The following is an 18,797-nucleotide window of genomic DNA, read 5'->3' as shown; positions in this document are numbered from 1 at the left end:
CAAAGCTCTTGATGACTCCGGGGTGAGCAGGGCCAGTGTTAAGCAAGAGACCCAAAGCTGATGGATTGCATTAAAGAGGAGCTTCATTGTTTTCCACTGGTGCTGGGTCAGGCCCTCCAAATGTGATCCTACAGCATTAATGCTTGTGACTAATCCCACTGAAACCTAGGGAGCTCCTGCCATGTGTAAGCACTACCAAATCCAATGGGCAGTGTCAATAATAAGCACTCTGCAACAGTTCATTAGCTCTTCTCTTGGTTGTACAACGAAAGGAAGGGATGAGGCTGGAAAAGGGAAGGAAAAGGAATACATGAGCAGAGAAATTCTGAGCTGGTTGTGAAGAACAGTGATGTTCTGTACAAAATGCAACTGCTTAAAAAGATAAGACATCAGCTGTGTGTTCTACAGATAAAAAAAAGTTATTTTATTGAATGGAGAGATATATATGTTTTACCTATCACATCTGAACTAATCAGTGCAGGCTTTTAGAAGAAATCTGTAATTACTCTGAGCACATCATTAGTTAGATGTAAAATGAATGATATTGCTGCATTTTATCACCTTTAGTGATATAGCCATTTGTATCATAAATTCATTGACCTCATCTTAAATGATCAATTCTGTAAGACAGACTTGATTCATTAATTCTTAAGTGATATTTTTTTTCTCCTCTACTAATTTCCTCATTGTTGTAGAGACTGTTTTTCTGCCTTTTAGTATGGTATTGTGAGGTGTCATATTATCTGCATATTACCTGCATATGAGTCCCACATTTTTATACTTTTTATCTTAACTAAGCACAGACTGATTGCTTATGTAAATAGAAAGAATGAAAGGAAAAAAAACAAAAGAAAATTTTGAAATACATGAATGCAGAAGATGGACATTTTTCACTGATGTTGTAGCTTCAACACTTTGAGATATTGCATGAAATCAGTGAGATAATTATTGAATATTTTGTCTATGCAGGGTATTCAGAGGAATAGATTTGCTGCCTTTAATTTCTCTGGCTTTAATTAATTTTATTTAGTGGTAAAATATACAGAAGGGTCTGTGATCAATATGTGAGTGAGGCAGAGTTTCTTGTTCCTTACCAAATTATTGAAAACTGGAGAAATCTGTAGAGAATTTGTAAGCAGGATTTCTAAATATTTTACTGAAGAAGAGAAAATATTTGTTTAGCCAGGAGAGACACAGGAGCCCACTGGAGATAAACAAATCAATGCAGCAATAATACAGTGGAGTGTTTCAGTGAATTTTTCAAATGCTAACTAATAAAACTAAATTATAAGACAAGATGTCACAAGTTTTTGCGGGGCTGTATTTCTCTTTCAGTCCCTTTAATTAAGGTCACAGATGGGGCTCTTCCTAGAAAGATAAGGAGGCTGGGTTTACTCTCTCATATTTCTCAGGCTCTTCTTTGGCAGCGAGCTTACAAGGAGGTTTATTTCCTTGTCCCAGGGGAAGGGCAAGTCTTCACTGCAGGTGCTCCTGAAGTCCTGCTCCATCCCTTTCTGCAGACACCTCTGAGGCCACTCTCCTCCTTGTCTTTCCACTGCAAATAGATGGTGATGGGCCAGGGTGGGCTTCATCCTGCCCCAGCCTGCCTCAGGAGCTGTCTGGGAGCTCCTAGTATCTCTTTCTACAGCTCCTGGGGTACATGTAGAGACCCTCTGCATCTTTGCCAGCCCTTGGGGCAAGAGCAGCAGGAGGAGTGTGGTGGAGTACATCCTGACTCCATAGATGCAAAACAGGTAGCATTTTGTGGCTACAGCAGTGAGCTCTTACTCAGAAATGACTTTAAGGTAAATGCAGCAGCTCTACTGGGTGACACAGCGTCACTCTGTGTTCAATGCAGAGCTGAACTTGTTTGCGCCAGGAAATTTCCTTTTTTGCCATGGGGCACCATGCTGGAAATACAGCCTTGCTGATGCCACATGCGTCAAGCAGCACCAGCAGCCCCTCTGCTTTATCTTACAGGGCACAGTGTCTGCATGCCCAAGCTAAAAATCTGTGTCCTGCATTTGCAAACTTCAGGGCTGACTTAGGGGTTGCTGCTTCTCAACTTATTGTTTAGCTTGGTTTAAATGTTGGGATAAAAGAGACGGAGCGTGTGCCTTTGTGTGTGAATGGGGAGGGAAGCAGGAGGGAAACAAACAGTGACCTGGCAGGACAGCCAAAAGGTGGAGGAGTTAAATGGGCTAATAGCCATAGCATATAGTGTGTGTGTGTGTGTGTGTGTGTGTCTATATACATTAAAGATATATTACTGAAAACTCAAGAATGTTGCCACTGTTTATATTAAAGGAAAGCTGAGAGTTAAATGAGATGGGTAATCAGATGCCCAGCATATGTTGTTTTGAATTGTTTATATGGCCAATAGTTATTAAAATTAATTATCCTTTTAATGCAGTCTTTTCACAATCATAGTCTTCTTTGGGTCTTTAGTGTATTTTTTTCCTTTGTACAAAAGATAGAGTCATTTCAAAACAAGCTAATATGGGCTATTTGGAAAAGGCAGAGCAAACAATACCAGGATATATTATGACATGGTCATAGGCTCAACATGCTGATAGAAAGCACCAAAAATCCCTGTCAGTGGAGTATTTTGAGAACTAATGTAAATGACAAAATTGGGGGGGTTTTGTGTGTGTAAAATTCTGTCAAAAAAGTGAGGCACTGAAAAATCTGACATCTGTTTATCTGTTTATAGCTATGGCAAGATTACTCATATTAATTCTTGTTTAAAATGCCATATGAAGGAAAGGCATTTGTGCAAACAAGAGTCATATTTGAATTGTAGATCATGTCTTCACCATCTGTGAGAGCTGTTGGTGTTGCAAAATTAATGTGTTAATGAAATCACAATAATTTCTCTGAAGTAATGGATTCTGAAGCCTAGAATGACTATTTTTTGAACTTTGGTGTCTAGTGGTTTACAACTGGGAAAACCTTTCACAGCTTAATTAGTTCTGCAGCCTTATTTTTAAAAAAAATTGGCTGTGCCTTTACCACACCAATAGCAACACAAAAAAGGATTAAATGGAAAGCAGAGAAACAAAATAAAATTGAGCCTGCAATGCAAACTTTTTGCCGTAGTATTTGAGAAGTTGCTAAACAGGTCCTTGCTTGCCAAGAAGTTTTACTCAAAGTGACTTGTACACAAGAGTGGGCAAGCAGCTCAGAAAATAATTCCAGCTTGCTGAAACATCACAAATTGGGACTATTCGAACCTTACGCAAATATCCCAACTTTTTCCAAGTTTCTCCTTGGAACGAAGGGCAAAGAATCAATGATACTTTTTGCTTTGTGATGCCATTTTGAAATATCACACTCTTTCTAACCTATTATTTGATACCCTTGGTAGAATACTAAATGTTACTGTGTGCTGCAGTTCAGCAGAGAATGGTTTGCGTTCATTTCCAGCAATTCTCTGAGTCCTTTTCCAGTTCTCACACTCCTTGTGTAGCATTGCATCTCAGATGGCACAGGCATGCTTAGATTACCACCAAGCAGTGATCACAGCCACACTCATATGGACTTTGCATGCTTACATATGTGTGTTATAACAGTTTATGCCAGCTGAGGATTCTTCTCTGTGCTTAGGGTTTAAGACATATAAAGCATCGTATAAGGTAGAGCTGAGATGATGGGAGCCAGGAAAGGGAGTGGCATTCAATTCATTAATATGTGGGGGGGGAAAAAAAGGTACAGTTTTCACAAATGTGACTTCTTTTTTCCTGTTAGAAAAATAATGTGTTTAGCAACTGAAAAATGGCTTTTAAAATAACACTATGAAGAGAAGATTGCTTTTCTTACCTGATTTGATTTTATTACTGTGTTGTAGGTATGTGACTGGTGTAAGCACATAAGACACACAAAAGAGTATCTCGATTTTGGGGACGGGGAAAGAAGGCTTCAGTTCTGCAGTGCAAAATGTCTCAATCAGTACAAAATGGACATTTTCTACAAAGAGACACAGGCCAATCTTCCAGCTGGACTGTGCAGTACATTACATCCTCCAGTCGAAAATAAAGCAGAAGGCACTGGGGTGCAGCTGCTGACTCCAGATTCTTGGAATCTACCGCTAGCAGATGCTCGGAGAAAAGCCCCATCCCCAGCGTCTGCAGCTGGCCAAATTCAAGGCCCTGGACCATCAGCGTCTACCACTGCCTCTCCGTCTGACACTGCCAACTGCTCTGTCACTAAAATCCCCACTCCAGTTCCCAAACCTATTCCCATCAGTGAGAATCCAAATATTCCACCAGTTTCTGTCCAGCCACCTGCTAGCATTGTGCCTCCAATTGGTGTCCCTCCTCGCAGTCCTCCCATGGTGATGACAAACCGTGGGCCAGTTCCTCTGCCCATATTCATGGAACAGCAAATTATGCAGCAAATCCGTCCACCGTTTATTCGTGGGCCACCTCACCATGCCTCAAATCCTAACAGCCCTCTGTCAAATCCAATGATTCCTGGAATTGGTCCCCCACCAGGTGGTCCCAGAAATATGGGTCCCACCTCTAGCCCCATGCACAGGCCAATGCTTTCCCCCCATATCCATCCCCCCACAACACCTACCATGCCTGGGAATCCTCCTGGCTTGCTGCCGCCTCCCCCTCCCGGAGCTCCTTTGCCCAGTCTTCCCTTCCCCCCTGTCAGCATGATGCCAAATGGTCCTATGCCTATGCCACAGATGATGAACTTTGGATTGCCATCCCTTGCCCCACTGGTGCCACCCCCAACTCTACTAGTGCCATATCCTGTCATTGTCCCTTTGCCCGTTCCCATCCCCATTCCCATCCCCATCCCTCACATCAACGACTCCAAACCCCCCAACGGCTTCTCCAGCAACGGCGAAAGCTTCATTCCGAGTACCTCCAGCGAGACGCCTGGGGCAAAGCCAACCAATAGCTCTTCATCCCCTCGAGAGTCAAAGCAAGGATCATCCAAATCCTCTGACTCATCACCGAGCTGCTCAGGCCAGTCCCTTAATCAAGCTAAAGTGCTTCAGGAGCACAGTAAAAATGAAGTTGTTGATTTGACTGTCAGACCTTGTAGTCCAGCGAACAGTAAATTTGGTTTCCCCAGTGTGCTACAGGGTCCACAGGACGGTGTGATAGACCTAACAGTAGGCCACCGGTCTAGGCTGCACAATGTCATCCACAGGGCTCTACACGCCCAAGTGAAAGTTGAACGTGAACCCAACAGTGTTGTAAATTTGGCTTTTGGTAGCTCAGACAAAAGGAACTGCAGTGACTGCAGGGACAACTGCAGCCCGGTTGACTCAAAAACGTTACCGTGCAGTGACGGAGCTCACTGCTGTCCCGTCTCCTTGGCCTCTGGCACGCCAGGACTGGAAGCTGGCGCAGCGGTGTGCAACGTCATTGTGAATGGCACAAAGAGCACAGAGGGTTCCAAGAACCCGGAGCCGCCCCAGGAGCCGAAAAAGCCCCAGTCCCCGGAGGAGCTGGCGGTGAGCGAGCTGGAGTCCGTGAAGGAGAACAACTGCGCCTCGAACTGCCACCTTGAGGGAGAGGCTGGCAAGAAGGCTGGGGAGGAGCCCCTGGCTGGGGGAGACAAACAGGACCCGAACCTTAACAATCCAGCAGACGAGGACCATGCGTATGCTTTGAGGATGCTGCCCAAGACAGGTTGCGTGATCCAGCCTGTGCCAAAACCAGCAGAAAAGACTGCTATTGCGCCGTGCATTATCTCAACGCCAATGCTCAGCACAGGGCCAGAGGATCTGGAGCCACCATTGAAAAGGAGGTGTCTCCGAATTCGAAATCAGAATAAGTAAAGGTTCGTGTAATCACTACTGCCTTCTGTGTGAATAGAATTCGGTATTTTCAGGTATGAGGGCAAACTCGTGTGGATGTGGCCTTTATGAAACGGAAAGATACAAATTCCAGTTTATGAGCACTTTCAGAAAACTACTGGTATTTGTGTTGTAGTACTGTTTTTTGTGTTGTATTGCATCTGTACTTGTCAGTACTCCATTCATCAGCAGCCTCATTACACTTTTGCTCACAGAACATATCTTGATGGTTCTGGCTGTGAAGTTATTGTGCTGTGTGTGTCAAAATCAGTGGTTTTCTGCCTAGAATATGGTACAGGTCTGGGCCATTAATCTGCTTACTTATTCCAGCAGAGTTACACAGCAGCTCAAGCCTTCACAATGACTGAAATTGCCCTGCAGCGTAGCATAGAGCCGGATGACCCAGCAGCTTCCTGCTAGCTCAGATCCAATGGACTTAGCAAGTGGTCACCTCCAACCATCTCACGTTGGTCTGCCTCCAGACTGCATCCTGGGTTTCCACTGAGCTGTTCTCGAGAGACTGAACTCCTCTCCATGGGCTTTCCTTTCTCATGTATTGGTGCTTAGGGACTGCCTGCTGTTTGGGACCTGCCCACTATAGCTTATTGCAGCAAAACCACTGCCATGGGGCCTTACTGCCCTTCCTGATGTATCTGCCTTTGGTGCAGGCCTCCCCCTTAGAAAAACAGCTGAGATTTACCCCAGCCCTGTGCTTGGTGTATGTTTGTGGCTCCTGGTAGGGCTGCAAAGCAAGGCAGAGATATGGGTAACTCCACCAACCCCCATGGCTTGTCCAAGGGCAGTGCTCCAGATGCAGAAACCTCTCATCCTTTGTTTCCAATTTCCAGCCTACTGAATCCCTCTGGTAGCGTAGCACCTTTGTAAAACTCTTTGTTTAGTATGTGTCTGATGCTTCAAACCTGCGAGTGAGAAACTTTATAACGAATCTTCCCTGTCTGACCATCCAAGAACAGCTCTGGCAGTCACTCTTGTACCACCTGAGCTGGGACAAAGCCCCTCCACAGCTACACACCCCACACTCACACAATCAGACCAGGTTTCCTCGCTGGCTCAACCCCAGGCTTGCCATAGCAGAGTTCTCAGATATCCCAATCATTAGAATAATTTCATCATGGTGCAATAAATAAATAACAAAACAACAGCTCGAGTTGATGCCTTTGAGTAGGGATCCAGAACAAAGGAACCCCTGGGGTTTTTTGCCTTGTATACCCTCACAGTCTAAGCACAGGGGAGTTGTTGGGGGTGTCTGGTCACCCTGTGTCCTTTGTTGTAGAAAGGATCAGTGCCCATTCCCACCCTCTTGCCTGGTGCTCAGGCTTGGGCTCTGCCCCCCCCAGAGCTCAACCTGCAGCTGCCACTGCAGCTGCACACTGTGCTACCTGCACTGAATATATTCCTTAACAAAACTAATGTAATGGAATTTATTTAGATTCACAAGCACGGAGAATGTGCTTTTCCCCTTTTCTTTCAGGAAAAGGGGAAATGGTGGGTGTTGCAAGAAATCTGTTCAGCAGTAAAATACTGATGCTTTGCCGGATGTGGCTTGGTGACATGCCAGATTTCATTACAATCCGTGGAATATTCTGTAGCCTACAGTAAATCCCTGTTCCTGGTAGCACAAATAATGACTGCAGTGGTGTTTGGCACCTACAGCCACAGATAGCAGCAGCAGGCTGTGTAATCTGGGCCATTGCAGTATCTCCCTGCTCCATCAGTGTGGGCTAATTGCACCATCAAAGATATATAGTATAGCCAGGACTGCCTTCTCATTTGTTAATACAGCCTTCCCTGTGCTAGTTGCCGGGCTGGAAACATTTCTTCCCTTGATCACCAACAGTATTTATTTACTTTCTTCGGTGGAATACAACCATTATTCTTTGCTCTCAGCATGTGCTGACACATATAAAAGATACACTAATAAGAAGAGAGGACAACTATCACATTCTTGGACTAGTAATCAGCATATACAGGAACTTGAAAGTCAAATTAATATTTAAAATCTTTACACGCTCCTAGGTCCTATTAGTGGGGATCCTCCTACCCACCCCTGAGGTATGGAATGTATGTCCCTCAGCACCCATGTCTTTATTGCAAACCCCTGTGTTACCTTTGGAGCTTGAAAGATTCCCTTCATAAATGTATGCATGCCTCTACCTAGGGGTAGTGATTTGATCTCGTGAGAAGGCCGCTATTTGGCTGTATCCTTTTTATTAAATCTTAGGAGAGCCATGGTTAACCCTTCCTTTCCCACCTCATTGAAGCTCCTCATAGCTGCTTATTTCAAGACAGTGCTAGAACACTTGCACATTTGTGTGCTTACTCTGTAGTCAAAGACAGGCTGCTTCTTAGCATCTATTTCTGCTTGCCTGGACCATCCAGGCTGCAGCAGTGCTGGCTCTTCAAGGTCCCAGTCCCAAGAAGAGTTTAGTGTCAGTCAAAGCCAGAGCCTAAACCCTCAGAGAGACTTCTGGCTTTAGTGAGGTGTGTATTTTTGCCTGTTGACAAGATTATTCATGACATCACAGACAGTATTTGAGAGAGAAAGTTGGCAAACTGAACAAGCTGCGTTGTAAAGACAAGGATTCTTTATCATTCAGTTACTGTCCTCAGCCCTTTGCATTCTCTAAATGTCAATAACTGCCATTGTGGTTATCCTCAGCAATAGCGATTTTCCCTTTCGTCCTGAGTTTTTCATGTTTCTTTGCCTCACTGTAAGGGCTGTCTTACAGGAAAGTTTTCAGGTTGCCAAGCAAGATTAATCTCACCCAATACAGACATCTGTAACAAAGATGCAGCTGAGCTAATTGTCTAAACTCTCTTTAACCTAGAGAAGCAGGCACTACAAAGAGACAGCTGAGCTCATCCCAGAGTCAACAACCACGACAGCTCAGATGAATTGTGCCCTAGGAGTGCCTATTTCTGCCTGCAATGAGGTAAACTTGGGGTGACTGGCACAGACCTAGATGTCCACATAGACTCTGGAAGTTAAGAAGCCCAGCCTAGGTGTCTGCCGTACCCCTGGGGCTTGTGCAGCAGCGTAGCACGGCATGGTGATGGTTATTAGTCTGTGTCCATCCCCTCATTCCTCCAGGAAAAGAAAAGTAGTAGCCTCTGTGCAGAAGATATGGGAGACCAGGGTCCTTATGTGCTCCAAGGGAAATAGGATGCTCCAAATACTCTACAGAAGTAAACAGCATGGTAACCATCTCATTCCAGTGGGTACCTCAGTGAAATGCGGGTGGGTTTTGAGCGTCTCAAGGCACGCACAAGTGATTTGTGCAGCTCTGATGATTGATTTGAGGTGAGGACTCTGTGGTTTCATGCAGAGCCCTTTTGCTATTTCAGCATTGCTGGTCATAGCCAGTCTGGGAGAGCCGAAGGGCTCTGCCTTAGATTTCTGCCCTCCCCTCTGAGGGATTTCTGCCTGTGAGGACTGAGCAGAGCTCAGAGCCTGTCTGTGTCTGTGCAGAGGGGACAATAGAGAGAGGAGAACATCAGTATAGCCTCTTGCCCCCGCAGCCCTGACCTCTGCCATGCCCATGGGTTAGTTCCTCCTGCCCAGGCCTCAGGAAGCAGAGAGATAAAACCCTTCTTCCACAGTCCAGTTGTGGGGAGGATACCTTAAGAGAGACTCCAACCTCATAGAAATTCTAATAAATTAGAAGGAGGATAGAAGCTGCACTAACAAGTGGGTTGGTTTGGGCCCTTGGAGGTTTGTATTGATAGCATAGGCCACACTAACCTGGGAGAAAAAAAGTCCAGTCAGTTGTCTTTTTCCCTTTTGCTTCTCACCTACTTGAATTGGAAAATCTGAACATATTGCTCTAATGTGCAACTTTTCCTGGATTTTATTTCCCATCAAATTGTGTGACAAGAAGGAAATTAGCCAAATATTTTTACGCTAGAGTTCTGGACAGACAGATTGAATTCGTGTAACAGCAACATGGACTCTCTAAAAAGGAATCAGTGCAAGCGTGACCTTTTTGGGCAAGTTGCCAATTTCTGGATTATTTAATGTACCAATTACTTGATTATTGAAAGTGCTAATCAGCAACATAATCCTTGATGTTAAAGTTTAGTTTCTCCATCAGGATGTGGACTGTCAAGCTGTTTTAACTTGATGCAATTTGAAAAACTATCAAAAGATGTCTCAGTGCCAAAGTCCTGCTATGATAAAGGAATGAAGCTAGGAAGAGTACTCTGTTGAGTGTTATATTTTCAAGTTTGAGCAATGTGAGTTTCTAAAATTAGCAGTGTTAGTGTTGCCTGCCTACATGCTTTATGCCCTGGCGGGATCAGTTTTAACCCGCCAGCTTTGATGTCAATGTTTCCTAAAGCAAAGAAACGAAAACACTAAGGTCTGCTTGGATTTAACATGATAGTTATGTTAAACTAAATGAGAAAATGAAGTGGCACATGCTAAACTCACAACTAGCTTCTGTGTGTGTGTGTATGTGTGTGTGTTGGGTAATCCTGTGTTGTGGACAGAGGGGTCAGGAAAGGAAGGAGTTTTCCTGCTTGTGACAGCAGAATTTCTTTCAGAAGTAATGGAAATAGTAGGTGTATGGCCACCTACAGAGCCAACCTGTACGTCCCAGGGTCAGCATCTGCTGTGTGAAAGACCCAGACCTTTAGCTGTCTAGTCCATGCACTGTACTTGTAAAAATATACAGCATGCAGAGCACCCAGTTCAGAGCAGAAGTAGTATATATCCCACTTTGAGCTCCTCTGTCCATAATCCAGCACGAGATTTCCTACTCTGGTCTGGATTCCTGAGGCAAGGAGCATAGCTATTAACCTCCTTTTTTTTAGCCTTAGAGATTTTACATCTCCTCTGTCACTGTGGTATCTATCTACCAACATCTTTCTTACCTCTGCCCAGCTTGCTCTGACAAAATTTGACCTTAAAGATGTAGTTGAAAACAGTTTTTCTGTATGTGAACACGTTTCTGTGTTAGTCATCTTTGTTGACATGGTACTACAGCCCAGAGCTTTAGCTAATTTTAACTGGATATAGTTCCACTGGTGCCAAACTAATTTAAATCATCAGAGTAATTGGACTCATACATTTAACACCTACTCTTCTGCTTCAGAAGTTTTCCTTCACCTGGCTTCTTATGAGCCTACAGAAATTTTCCATTTATCCAAAGGGGGAGAGGAGAGACTTTTAACACCACAAAACCTTAAACACATTTGCTTGGAACTGAAGCTTTGAGAGCTGCCCGACTCTAGCAGTGTGATCTTATGTTTCAAAATTGCCGGTATACCTTCTCAGGTATATTAAATCAGAAAAAGGATTTCACAGCGAAAAAAAAAAAAAAAGAAAGAAAAGAAAAAAAAAAGGTTCTCAAAATAGTGAAGTATAAAATGACATACTTCCAGGGTAGCTTTCAGCTCCCACATCTTGCTGCCGGGGTGTGGGAGTGCTAACTTCCGTCTCAGTGGCAGTAAATAGCAGGCTCGTGGTACGCTGCCATAGATCACTGCACACTCTTTGAATCAAAGGAGCAAGTGCTGATTTCTGATGGGCTCCTCCTGCTTTTCTATAAAACCTCCTAGGGCACATGTTTCAAATATGAAATCTGATTCTTGAACTCAGTTTAGAAAATAACTACACCTAGTCTGATTTGTAAAGGTAATAATCATCTAGGGCTGTTGGCAAACAACACACACGGCCAGAACTTGACAGCCAAAAAAGGCATAGCTCCAGTGACACACCCAGAGAAACCTGAAGAACCTGTGACACCTATGGACTGTAGCCTACCTGACAGCTCCCAGGACCTCAGACCACCAATTTCAGAGATAATTTTGGTGCTTACTTGCCATTAATTGTTTTAATTGTCTTATGAAATTAAAATAATTTGAACTGAAATAAGCACCATGCATTCCCTAAGCTGGTGCAACCCACATTCATATTGAAACAATGGCTTGCTCATAATTCTTTGCCAGGCTTTAAAGACTGGTCAGGCACTTTCATGCTTATAAGGTCTAAAATGCTTCTCTTATTTAAATTGGTTCAAAGCGGGTTTGGCTGCACTGAAAAGTGTTAAGTGTGAAACAGCCCTGTGGGGAGACTTGAGCTCTTCATCAGCCTGTCCTTGTGCTGTCGAGCTACCCAAGTCAGTGGTACAGGGAAATTTTATGGGGGTGGGAAGGAAAGCACAACTCATAATTAAATACAGAGTCCCTAACAACAAAGACCATAGTAAAGCAGACTCTTGTAAAAACACTTGTAAAAACATCATCTGGACATCGATTGCCTTGACATGTAGGGGCCAAGATGCTGGATGGTATGTGCCTGATTGCCACTGAAATCTGATGAGGAGCTAAGCACCTCACAGCCTTTGTGAAGCTTGACCCTGAAACACCATGGCCAACCTCAGTGCGGAGCAGTGAGCTCTGAACTACTGTGAGAAGATTATAAACTATTTAACAGAATTATAAGCAGTACCTGAAAGTGGCAGAGAAAGGAGCAAAACATTTCTGAGGACTTTGGTTAGACATACTCAAGCAGTGAGGTATAGGTTTTAAGATAAAATTAAATTATTGCTTAAGAAAACACAGTGGAAGATTGAAGAAAAGTAGAAACAAAGCCCTTTGAGCAAGAAATCAGGCGGAAATCAGACAGTGGCGAGCAAGACTTTCTGAAGCAATTTTGTTTCCAGTTTACCTGCTGAGTCTCTCCTGTTGGTCCCATAAAGGTAAGCACGTTTCTGAGTCCCTCCACCAGTCAAAGCCTCACAGCTGTGACCTCCTAATGATGACCTTATTGACATTATTTTGATAATGAGCTGCAGTGCACGCGCAGGACTGAAAGTTGTCTTTGGAAACGTGTGTGATCATCTCGTGAGAGCCATGAATTGGAGTAACCTCTAACATTCTGCAGAACCCTCAACTATTTAATGTTTGCTTCTACCATGAAAATTACAGCTGATTGAATATCTGGGCTTGATCCTGCTCAGTACTGTGTGCACTCAGTGCTTGGTGCCTCTAATGCAAGTTGAAGGCCCTCGGCACGTTACAGATCGAGGTCCTGCCTCCGACTCCTTTGCGTGGCTTTGCTTCCCCAGACACAACTTTGGTATTTGAGAAGAATGGTATTCCTGTACAACATGTGTCTCAATTTGTAATGATATCCGCCCTGCAGCTGGCTTGCTTTTCCAAGTGTTTCTGAAACAGTGCTGTCTTAAATTCGAGCCAACCTTCAATAACAAATTATCAAAAGGCAAAGAGGCTGAAGTGCATTTGCTGAGAGGACACCCCTACTCCCTGCTGTGCTCCATCTCCCAGTCCCAGTTTTGGGCTTTCATGCAGTATAATGTAATCATCTTCTATTAAGGCAGATATAAAAAAAAAAAATAAAATTAAGAAATAGGGGGTTTCCGGATTGGGTAGTGTTGAGTGACATAACTACGGAATTCTGACCTCTCTGGAAAGATCTGCATCCCATCATCAGGTGATTGATATTGAAACCTATGGTTAAGGCAATTTTCAGCTATTTATTTGGAGCCCACGTGGTTAAATGCAAAACTTTGTGTCGTCTGCTTATGCTCCAAATATTTATAAGGTTTCATGAACTACTTGTGCTGCAACTTCTAAGTTCCTTATCCAAAAAGAGGAGAAAAAAAAAGCCCTTCCCCACAGGAATTCTCCAACTGAGAGAACCTTGAACATGACTAGAAAGAATACATGACGAAGTCACTGAAAATTTGAATTGTGACCCTAATTTTGAAAGATCAGCTAAAATGCCAGTTCATTTTTATTTGAAGCAGTTTGCCAATTATTGCTGAAATGGTTATCTTGGTGGTAAAAACATTGTTCCTGTTTTCTTGGGGTGAGAAATAGAGAAAATCTAAAGCAGTGTTTGGGCCCAATCCAGGTTTTTTAGCACCCACTTCAGTGCTGAGGATAAGGGAGATGCCCTAAGGTGCCTGACACTGTACTGAGGTCTATGCCAGGTCTCACCCACTTGCTCCTTATGTGCTCTGGATGAGCTTTTCTTCTTCTTTCTCCCACAAGATAATCCACGTGACATTTTTGCCACCTGTGTGTGCCCCCTTGCTATTGGATGAGTCTGCATCTGCTCTTGTTTAGACTTGAAATGAACGAGAACAAGGGCAGTGAAAACCAGGGAGAAACCCCTTGAGGACAGTGCCAGGCATGAAGTCCTGGATGGTTGTGGACAGTGGAGTTGTTCATGGGAAAATGGGAAAATGTTGATTGCTTCCTGATACTGGATGCTGAAACTTTTCACTAAGAAGGTTCATTGCTGCTTCAGAAAGTTTTGTAATTGTAATTGTTATAATTTTGTGGCCCACAATAATGTTTCAGGTTAAAAAGCCAGGCCCAGGTGTAGCCCAGGTGAGAAGGGGAACTCTCTCAGGGAGGTACAGGCTGTGGCTCAGCAAGACACCCGTCCTCACCTTCCTCCTTACCACCACCAACAGTTAAACTGCCTTTCTCTGGCTATTTTACTGGTTTTACTGGAGAGATCAGGTTGAATAACAAAACTGGGAAGCACCTTGGAATAGTGGTTTAGGCTCACAGGAGACTGCTGAAATGCAAGTTGAAGTTACTGTTCTGATTCAGACAAAATCGGAGGTTTAAAGAAGGGTTATCGCATCACAGTTGTTGCCTGTTTTCAGGAAAGGAGAGTAGAAACTGTCTGGATTTGGTTGATCTTCTATTTCAGTTTTTCAGTTTGGTTTTTTTTTTTTTTTTTTTTTTTTGTTTGGTTCAGTTTGGTTTGGATTTTTTTTTGTTTGTTTGTTTGGGGGGTTGGGAGGGTGTTGCTTTTTTGTTTTTTTTTTTTAAAGTACCTTGCAAAATTTCAATTTTATCCCAACTTAGAATGGGAGAATTTGTTTAAAATTTGTCTGTTTTTTTTTTCCAGAGGAAAATCATATCTTCTGCCACATCTGCACACCAGTGGGGCAAAGCACACTACTCACAAGGCTGGCACACACACTGGTGCTGCACTAACTGGGGGAGACTGGGCTGCCTTGCTGTTGTGGAGATACACCCAATTACAATCAGGACTGGCCCTGGCCAGCTCTGTGGTCTGCCATAGGGATTGCTTCCTTAATTGCTAGAGATTAGAAGTCCAAAACCCTGATGGCATTTTCCTCTTTGCATGATCCATGTACATACCTCAGAATGCCCCAAAATATAAACCAGGGTTCCCCCTGTCAGTAATTGCCTGGAGAAAATGGTGCAACAATTCATAGAGTTGGGGGTGTCTTTACCACTTCTTCTCCCTAGGCATAGAAGGCAAATCCCAGGGCTCTTCCCCAATGCATTCCCTAAAGTCACAACATTTGCTCAGCTTGCAGCTCATGTTTCAGTAGAAGGGAGATCGTGTGTTCCACAGGTGACCCAAAGCTGAGGATGATCTTTAGCTTACAAGGTCAGAGCAGAAGGAAATCACTATCTTTGAAATCCAGCATTGATGCTTAAGGACTCAGCTTGTTCTCCCATTTGAGCTAAAAGCCCTCCCTGTCTTTTGCAATGTGGCATCCCTTCCGTTAGCTCATGGAAAGATAAATCATAGAGTATTCAAAGGGGAAGGTTTTAATGAAGAAGCTTGAACTGCTTTAAGAATTGTAAAAAAAAAAAAAAAATTAAAAAATTACAGAACTATTACAAGTAACAGATGATTCCCGAGTGTTTCCAGGGCTGAGCTTGCTCCCATGCTGACTTTAGCTGCACTCTTGTGGTTTATCTTCAGAGCAGTTTCCCTGAGAAAATAATTGCAGTGCCTTTACTCTAGGGCCATGCATGTCCCAGATGAACCAGGCCTCTTTTAGCACATCAGCATTCATTGTCTGGGTGAATTAAGTGCTGTGCTAAATCATGGAAACTCTGCCATGCCAGTCCACATCAACGGTTGTTTCAGCCTTCCCCACCCAGTCTCTGATTTTTCCTGAACAATAAGATGTGAATCTGGAGACAGAAATGTTCAATGGGGCATAGAATGACAGGGAAGCAACCATGGAAAAAACTGTGTGTGCATCTGGATGTGTGAATGAGTCCAAAGCCATGTCAATGACATGGCCCCTCTGAGGGAGCAGGACATGACTGGGGAGGACACTGTGGAAAAACAGCTCTTTCTGGAGGCCATCAGGAGCATGCTGCCGGGCTCGGCTGCTGGGCAGTGCTGGGAGCAGATACACTGGGATCAGTGCTTGGATGTGGGGGAGCAGAAGAAGGACATCTCCCCACAGCTGAGCCACCCAGCTCCTCAGCATGGAGGGCAGGGAAGTGAGGAACACTTCCAGCATTTGGCTCTACGAGGGAGGACCAAGATTCCTACCACAGAACAAAAGGGCTGTAGCTCTGCAACAGCACCTGCAAATAGCTAGGTAACTGCAGGGAACAAAGAGTGGGGAGGCTTTGCCTGAGCTGCCAAATTGACCTGCCATGCTCTAATTCTGTGCTGCTCTGAGCAAGGACTTAAATCCTCACATGTCGGGCATCAGCCAAAGAGGAAGCTCTGTGTGGGTGAGTGCAGCCTGTGTCACAGTTGCCAATTGCTCAGGTTTTGACTAACAGCCATGCAGGGCACCAGTGCAGCTCTCTCCTGTTGCATGGAAGCACTGCATCACTATCTGAGCCCACACAGAGGAACCTCCAAGCCACCTGCTTGAGCTGGGTCATCATCCAGTTGAGTTATCCTCCTTCCCCCCACATTAACAAGAGGGCAGAAAAGAGCCTTCCTACTTGTTCTCTTTCCCTCATCTTTTCCATACTGCTTCCTGGGTTTGAACTACAGCCTGCCTCTAACTTCTAGGTGGTCTTCCAACCCAGGATCAGCCCAGCCCTACTTGACTTTGGAAAGCAAGCAAAACCCAGTGTGCTTACCTCAGCACAGCTCACATAAGTTCAGCTCCATGGCTTTACCCTAATGAAAATTCTTCTGTGGTTGATGCAATTTTTCTATCTGATCAGCAATATTTGATGTGTGTGGAAGGCAGGTTCAGCTAGGGTGAAGAGCATATGTCTCTCTCCTAAAAAGTAATTTGGGGTTTTTTTGGGGGGAGATATAAATAGCTGACTTTATTGTGCTGGTCATGCACGCTAGCGCTGGCACGAGGTGCGTAGCATTGAGCTCCGAAGCAGCGATGACTGGTGTGTTCTCATTTCTTTACAGAACTTTGCCTTCGATGCCTGATACGGATTTTTATTTTGTAACTTGATTGCTACAAAGATGCATTCATCAAAAGTGATTACTGCCATATGAGCCAGTCAACAGGGAAGGTCCTTCTCGCCCTTCTGCACACCCTGTTACACTGAGTCCATCTGCACCAGGGGAAAATAGACAGAACTTACACAGCTCTGCTCCAGGCAGAAAGCATCAAGAGCCACTGAACATCTTTATGCCTTCCCTCCCAAATCCCTTATTGGTCTGTGCTGTACCATGTACTGTGAGACTGGTTAGTGAGGGCTGGAAATTCATTTCTGTTGATGTATGGAAATAGAGAGCAGTGTAAGGCTTCAGACATTACAGTTTTAATTTTCTCGGCTTCTCTTTTTACACCAAGACTTCAAGCCAAAAAATGTGACAGAAAGCAGTTGTGTACTTCACCTTAGTAGGTGGATAGATCCCAATTCTCAGTCTAGTTCTTGTTCACAGATCTCTGTACACACAAAGAAGCTCATCTCACTGGGCACATTGCCTGAAAGCACAAACGTTACCCCTTAACCTAGATATCATGGTCTCCATGCCATGGAAGTTTATGCTGGTCAACATATTCCATGTGCCTTCCAGTCTCTGCTGTAAGGAGGGTGGAGGTTTGGCAAGGGGATACAGGCACGTTGTTGAGAGGGATTGCAGAGGAGCCATTGTGAAGGGGAGATCGTGGAGCAGACTGAGTGCCCCAGCACCAAAACTAAGGCTGATAAGTACTGCAGAGTTTTAGTCCAAATCTCTAGGGGACAGCAGATCCCGTCCAAGGAGATAAAGTCCAAAGCTCACTGTGCAGGGAGACAGAGGGGATAATTGCTGCTAGGTAGCTTATGTGGCCAGCTGACAAGGGAAATCAATGGTGTATCTCCCATATCCACTAGAAACACCAAGACTCAGGAGCTGCCAGGGTGTTGTTCAGAATTAACTATAATTATATCAGCTTCCAGCTTTAAATCACAGGAGTTCCTCCACCTTCCTTTCCAGGAACCTTGGAGGCTGCGTGTCCCAATGGCCCTTGAGGCACCAGGGGCCAGCAAGGCCAGAGCAGTGGGCTTGTGCCACGGCCTGGCTGCCTGCCCAGCAAGAGGCTGTGTGGGATGTGAGCTCAGGCAGTGCCCAGCCTGCCTGCAGTGAGCCTCCTGCTGCTCTCCCTGACCCCCTCTGCTTGTCTGCTTTGCAGGATCGCTCACTGACAGGGTACCTTGCATGGAGAAAGGGAGCAGAGCAAACCACGTCACTGCACCGAATGACACCAGCTGGTCCGCTCACCACCCCTCTGGCTGAAAGTCCAGCAAAGAAAGAGCTTCCTGTCATGAAGCCCCCAAGGAAGTCTCGGTCCCACGGGTGCCTTTGACCCAGAAGACAGCACATCATAGATCCACACAGTGTGCTCAGCATTCCTGCGACCACCCTTCTTCTCCTCTCGGAACGCTTTTTCCTCTTCGTTTCTTGCTGGGGGGGATTTTTCACCCGGGTTTCAAAAACCACATGGACCAACATAGGTACTTTTCCCTCACTGACTTCGAAGTTCAGATATTTGAGACTGGACAATGATACGGATTTTTTTAAATTTTTTTTTTCCTTTGAAAAACTGCTGTGGTTTTGCTGCTACACTAAGAATCGTGATTTGCATTGTATGGTTTTGGACCTATTCAAGTTTTGATGGGGGAAAGGGGTAATACTGGAGTAGCAACACTTCAGAGTCATCTCTGTCCTACCCATGATGCACTTTTAAATGAAGAGTTAGAATATTTTATTGGCTAATATACTTTC

The 18,797-nt window shown here is 44.5% G+C and overlaps 1 protein-coding gene across 2 annotated transcripts in view; it reads left to right on the top strand.

Annotated features, from left to right (window-relative positions):
- Positions 1-18,344, top strand: part of SOBP (sine oculis binding protein homolog) — a 111,023-nt gene extending 92,679 nt beyond the window's left edge. For both annotated transcript variants that reach the window (XM_059842339.1, XM_059842338.1), the window contains 2 exons: positions 3,848-5,802; positions 18,205-18,344. In XM_059842339.1, the coding sequence (XP_059698322.1) occupies positions 3,848-5,800 (1,953 nt within the window). In that variant the 3' untranslated portion in view covers positions 5,801-5,802; positions 18,205-18,344. The remainder of the gene's footprint in view (positions 1-3,847; positions 5,803-18,204) is intronic.
- The last annotated feature ends 453 nt before the right edge of the window (positions 18,345-18,797 follow it).

This window comes from Haemorhous mexicanus, chromosome 3, assembly GCF_027477595.1.
Source record: "Haemorhous mexicanus isolate bHaeMex1 chromosome 3, bHaeMex1.pri, whole genome shotgun sequence".
In the NCBI taxonomy this organism is placed as follows: domain Eukaryota; kingdom Metazoa; phylum Chordata; class Aves; order Passeriformes; family Fringillidae; genus Haemorhous; species Haemorhous mexicanus.
Note: the sequence above shows the minus strand (reverse complement) of the source record. Positions and strands in the feature narration are given on the sequence as shown.